Raw genomic sequence first — 6,056 nt, forward strand, 5'->3', positions numbered from 1 at the left:
TTAATAATCAAACATGAAACGATCGACGTCAGAAACAGCGAGTTTATCTTATGTGCGAAAGTGCATCTGACCTTTTAACACTGAACAAACTCGATCCTGCCACAGGCTGAAAAATCAAATGTAGGTTCGAATCCAAATCCGTGAGTTACATTGCCCATTTCCTTTCCATGGGCCCTTCAATGGTGAAGCTCTTTCAATTTAATCACTATTTTTCCAATTGCGATACATAAAATTACTAGAATGATGAAGTTTTTTCAATGACTCAAATTTTGCATTCAAACTGTTCAACTGTGAAGATTACTGATGGAATCAGTTACCCACCAAACTCTTGCTAAGAATGAACCCCAGCGCTGTTATAAAATTGAATAAAATATGACATGTAAGCTGATTACTGAATCACGTAGTTTGAGAATGTTTTAATTCTCGTCGAAATGTGCGCATACGATCATTAAAAGTACACACGCATTTTTGCGAGCTTAGTTTCAAATCGGCATGTGCTGGCCGTGCAACACGTAGATCTTTGCCTTTTGCCTACTGCAAACAACTGAGATTTCCTTAATGCCAAAACAAACAGTGTCTTCCATGGAGAAATCATACTTGATCGTTCTAATTGAAATGCACTTTGGCCTCATTAACTACTTTAACTTTAATTCACTCTGTGGAATTAATTCAAAATAAATATCGGCGAAGCGCTCTAAGTGTTTAAATCATTACTCTGTTCGATTCTGCAGTTTACGGTCAATCCACAAATTGAACTTCCAACGTTTGACATTTGTGGACTTTGAACTGTTGGTAATCAAAAGCGCCAGTAACAGAACAGATTATTCCGTGCGTATTTAGAATGTTTGGGTTGTAATTAATTTACATCAGAAATAGCTTTCACGTTTAAAAGGACACTAAACCTGAATCAAATATTTTTCTCAGTAGAACTACACGCAAGCCTCTCCATGCAAAAATTCTAGACAACATAGAGCACATTGCCAAGAGAATATCAAAGTATTTCTTCGTGTCCTTCTAGTAAATTGTATATCAAATATAATATCCAGTTTCATCAGCGTTTAGATACGGAAGCAGTTTTACCTGCGCCTTTAAAAATAAACAGGAAAATCATGGGAAATTTCGGAGATTACCTTTTGAGGTAACGGGAACATATTATCTATTACCTCTTTACCTAATTTATGTCACTGAAACTATAAATTCGCTTTAAATACACTGCGATGAGTTCTAACCGCGACACTAATAGGCAAATAGCAATGGTGAAAATAAGGGGGAAATGTACAATGATATGCAATAAAACAGTTGTGGGTATTGCGGTTTAGGATTTCATAATTTATTAGAAGCTCTCGGAACTATATTTATACCAATGATCTATTTTAAGTTACAACAAAAACGACTTTCTTACGCCGGCAATAACGAACAAACTATCAAATACTGTACACGCTCAGTCCATCATGAAAACATTTTTACAGCATAATATACAAATTACTAAAAACTATAAATTCGGCCCAGACATGTGCATTTTACAGAAATATACACCTAAGTTTTATAGTAAAAACTAAGAAAATGCCAAGTCGTGTTAAATAAACCTATTGTATTTCTTTTCTTTCCGAGGCAAGAATATTACTGGGTGTTACATTTTTGTTAACACTATTATATTGCGAAAGCATCATTCTATACGAACCCCACAAAAATTTATATTTACAGATCTTGCATATAGACAGATCTGTGTTCTCTAAGGTTCAGTATGTCTGCATATGGAGCAATCGCTTTCACTCTAAGTCCAGCCAGCAATATGTGCATTCCAAGTCTACAAAACAAAATAAATTTACAGCGTTTTGCCATCCCTTCAGCCGGAGCCTCCTCCTATATTGATGCATATCTACGCAAATTAGTACCCGGAACACTTTACCAAAATACAGCAGATATGAATCAATACAATATGGTGTTAAAACACAAGCCAAGTGAATTATTCACCAGGTCCTACCATACAGTAAAGTAGAGCATGACATGGCTGTACCATAATCAGAACTAGAAGAGTTTAGGTGAGACAAGCTAGTGACGTGGCTTTGGATAGACGAAGGACTTCCTGAGGTTTGTCCTAATTCCGATGTCTGGCCTGTGTTATTTGCTTGCTGGCTTGTGCCGTGAGCAGTGCCATTGGTAGCCACTGTGATTGCTGTGTTGGTAGATTGCTGTTGCTGGGTTTGCATGGTTGTGGTTGGGGCATTGACACCTCCTTGGCATGGTTTGCCATCTTTAACCAGGACAGGTACAGCTACTCTTCTCGGAGATTGTTGCTGCTGTTGGCAAGTGCTGTTGTCCTGCTGCATGTGCTGCTGGGCGGCTTTGTCTTTTGCTTGCCGCTTCATCTTATAGCGGTGATTCTGGAACCAGATCTTCACCTGAGTGGGCGTGAGATGGATCATACTGGCCAAATGTTCCCTTTCAGGTGCTGAGAGATATTTTTGCTGCTTGAAGCGCCTCTCTAGCTCATAAACCTGGGCTTGCGAGAAAAGCACTCTGCGTTTTCTCCTAGGTGTACTCTGGAGTGGAGCCATGGGTTTGCCAACGTCTCCAAGCGAACCCAAAGCGCCCATTCCGCCCATGTTCATTCCTGAGGACGGGGTCATGAAGCGGGAAACTAGAGAGTGGGGGATAAAAGAATACATTTTTCAAAAAAAAAACTATAGTTATATTTATTCCAGCACATTTTTTTTTTAAATCCCAAACCACAGCGAGGTGTTCCATAAAACTAACCAATTAAATAAGCATATTAACATCTTTCTTTCCTTGCAGGATTTTTTGAGTGATCTGTTTCCATTTAGTAGTTTTAAATGAAATTGATTTCTAATACTTACTACCGAACTTTTGGGAATTTCAGACACTTTTAAAGAACTGGATATTACAAAAATGGTTTAATTTATAAAGAAATCATTTTATTGTTTGCAGGATAGTTTTGCCGAGTAAACTGTACAGGATTATATAGATTTAATTTGGTTAGAAATGCTGTTGCGGTTTTCAAAGAGTACTATTGATATAACTTTAGGACAGTGCATTGGATGTATTTAAACATTGTAAAACATTTATCAATAAAGATAACAACACTACTTCCCTGTGCACTGGGCAAATATTCCTTTCCAGTATAATTCCCACATTGTTAATGCGTGGTTTAGACATTTAAATACTTTAAACTAGCCTCATTAATACAGTACTTTAAACACAAGTGCTTCGTGTTGCGAGAAATGTTTGTACTATACACGATAAGTTCATTTAAGCTGCCTATATATTTACACCACAAAAACGACACAAGAAAACGCACATGAACTAAAACTAAGGTATTGGAAATACACCTGAGTACTCATTATGCCATGTCTTAAAACAATTTACTTGTTCCGACCCTAATGAAAAATTAAAACACACAAATCGCATAAATTACAAACACATGACATTGGAAATACTGATTTTTGAACGCCATTTTCATAATCTCAACAAATTTAGTATACTTAAAATCTTTTTACAGGTTGAATATCTTGCTGTTTAACTAGTCCTGTTTATGAGAAGTTAATTATTCCACTTACTGGATGAAAAGCGTGGATCCGGATTCGTCCCGTACCAGCCTGTCGCACTTGCACTGTTCCTCATGGTATCTTGGTAAGCAGGAAGCTCGCCCATGTTGCCAATATTGCTAATATTGCCGTTGCAGTAGCCTCCCATAGCAGCGTGTGAAAGCTGGGGGACCCCGTGTGACATGTGGTAGGTCGCCGCAGGCACCGACGTATTGTGTCCGATCGGGTGCTGTTGCATGCCCGGCTGGGAGACCTGTGGCTGCCGGTAACTTGTCAAGTGAGCTCCGAGGTTACCCGCTGCGTCCATGCCAACTTTCTTGTAGCTCTCCTCGATGGGGCTCAAAATATCTGAAACTGAGAAGGGCGTAGTATGCTTGGGGCTCATCGACATGGTTCAGCAGCGAAGTAGGCAAATTTGTTGAACGGATAAACAGTGTTATGTTAGCGCCGATCTTGTGGACGTACACGTAAGAGAATGATTGAAGTCCGCCTTAATTGTATTAAGTCGAGGCTATAGACCTGCGAGCGCCTAGCTTTTGTTTGTTGTAGTCAGGCGCCAGGTTTTAGACAGACAGGAGAGGCGGGGCATGAGCGCAAACGAGCAAACAATAGAGCTCAACATCTTGCTAAGATAATTAGGTAACATGCTGATGGCAAGGTAAATACTTTCGAGTTTACCTTGCCAACATATTTTACTTTTTGTGAAATATTAAATAACTTACCATTTGAAGGTATCCGGTAATTCAATGTATTATCATTAAAGGATGCACAATAAGGTTTCATTGCATTATTAGTCGTTAGATTTACGCGAGGTCAGTGTTTAACTCTGACTTTTGATATCATTGATAAAGCCAGGGGATAATTGTACTTTTAGATCGTGTTTTTAGTATGGTTAAATTATACTTAAGCAATGTAAAAGTGCACTTGCTACCTAGGAATAACTAAATATCTTTAGTCAGAGTGGCAGCATAAATGCTTGTTCGCTTTGTGACTGTGCTCGATATTAATGCATAAGGATCATTTTGCTTCAATTCAGGGGCTCTTATTCAGTAACCAAGAAGTCTTTCAGGAGAAAGAAGGCTCCCGCATGAGTTAACATCGTTCAAGTGTAAACCTCTGCCCTGATTGTACTTCAAATCTCCTGGAGAGGCGAGATTTCCACAAGATTTAATGTTAGAATTTTATTCTTGAATCCGCATGTCAAATATCCCTTTCAACACTGAAGCATGCTGTACCCAGCCCCGAATTCTACCACAATCACCACATTTACCTTATATTTTCTGATGCAAAATGCACGATTTGCACATTTTCATTTGAAACAAAATAACTTGCACTAAATCACCTAAAGTATTCTGACTGGCGTCTATATAATCCTTTGAACGTTTTAACGAAATTTAGATAAAAGATATTCCGGTCATAAGTAAGATTGGCAGTTGTTTTTAAATGTCTTGCATATAGTACGTTCACTTAATTGATAGTTTCTAAATCATCGTACTTGTACTATGAGGTATTTGTGCCGTTTGCAATCAATTTTTGATTCGTATGTAAAGAGTTTACATTAATACACGAAGAAGTACATTTCTATCTTCAGTGTGTTCTGTTGATTCCTATGTTATTGATGACTTCCACCCATCGCCTGTCACTTGCAAGTTCCCAAATATTTTGGAATTTATTATGTAACACATGATCTTACGATTTATCACAACCACATTTCTTATATTGCTGTTGCAAATAGATAATGTGCAGTTTTATAAATTAAGCAATTTTAATTTAGTCTTTATTTACCGAATAATATAAATGTAAACATACGAACGAGCACTAGCGGGTAGAAGTGGGATGTCTGTCAGAGATCGAACAATATTCCATGTATGTTTAGTACGCTAAGAATAAAACTTACAAACCAGTACAATTCTAGCTTTAGGATAATACATTTACTTGTTCTGCGAATTACCAATAGCCATTGTAATACTGCATTTAATTTGAAGACTTAAATGCACATTGACTGGTGATTATCTGTTAAAAATTATATTATATGCAGAACAGTTTTCAATTGCATGATTATCCAAATAACGGTGTGAAAATTGATTCTTTGCCAATATTAATGTGTGTTACTGCTTGAAGCACTGGAATAGTTATTTATTATTGCATGAATAATGTACGCGATCTTACCCTATTATTGACCCCATTCTCTGCCCGGCTGTTATGTATTAACCAAGGAGACATGATGTGCAATGTGCAGGTTCATACAATCCAATTTTGAGAATGGTGCAGTCCTTTCTGTGGTTATGCGTACTTCATGGCGGGCTACATGGAGATTGTTCAATAGCTTCTGACCTTATACAATCCATTTGATAACACTTGAGATGCCGTACAAGGCTCGATAATATTGCCAATCAAATGGTCCTAAACCTAATGCAAACGGACCCGTCAAGACTGGGGTTTTACCGATGTGCGCCAATTGGTGGAACAAAACTGTAACGAGCTTGTTAA

At 37.8% G+C, this 6,056-nt stretch overlaps 1 protein-coding gene across 1 annotated transcript; it reads right to left on the reverse strand.

Moving 5' to 3' along the window:
- Positions 1 to 1,347: 1,347 nt before the first annotated feature.
- On the reverse strand, positions 1,348 to 4,052 carry nkx2.1 (NK2 homeobox 1). Its single transcript, XM_068038321.1, has 2 exons — positions 3,579 to 4,052; positions 1,348 to 2,641 (listed from the first exon to the last, which is right to left on the reverse strand). The coding sequence occupies exons 1-2, from the start codon at positions 3,955 to 3,957 to the stop codon at positions 1,971 to 1,973; spliced, it is 1,050 nt and encodes a 349-aa protein (XP_067894422.1). The 5' UTR covers positions 3,958 to 4,052; the 3' UTR covers positions 1,348 to 1,970.
- Positions 4,053 to 6,056: the final 2,004 nt, after the last annotated feature.

This window comes from Heterodontus francisci, chromosome 9 (genome assembly GCF_036365525.1).
Source record: "Heterodontus francisci isolate sHetFra1 chromosome 9, sHetFra1.hap1, whole genome shotgun sequence".
Taxonomy (NCBI): domain Eukaryota; kingdom Metazoa; phylum Chordata; class Chondrichthyes; order Heterodontiformes; family Heterodontidae; genus Heterodontus; species Heterodontus francisci.

Coding starts and splice junctions, on each gene's coding strand:
- nkx2.1 (XM_068038321.1), bottom strand. CDS start 3,957: ATGTCGATGAGCCCCAAGCATACTACGCCCTTCTCAGTTTCAGATATT. Junction 2,642..3,578: donor GGATCCACGCTTTTCATCCA/GTAAGTGGAATA, acceptor CCCACTCTCTAG/TTTCCCGCTTCATGACCCCG.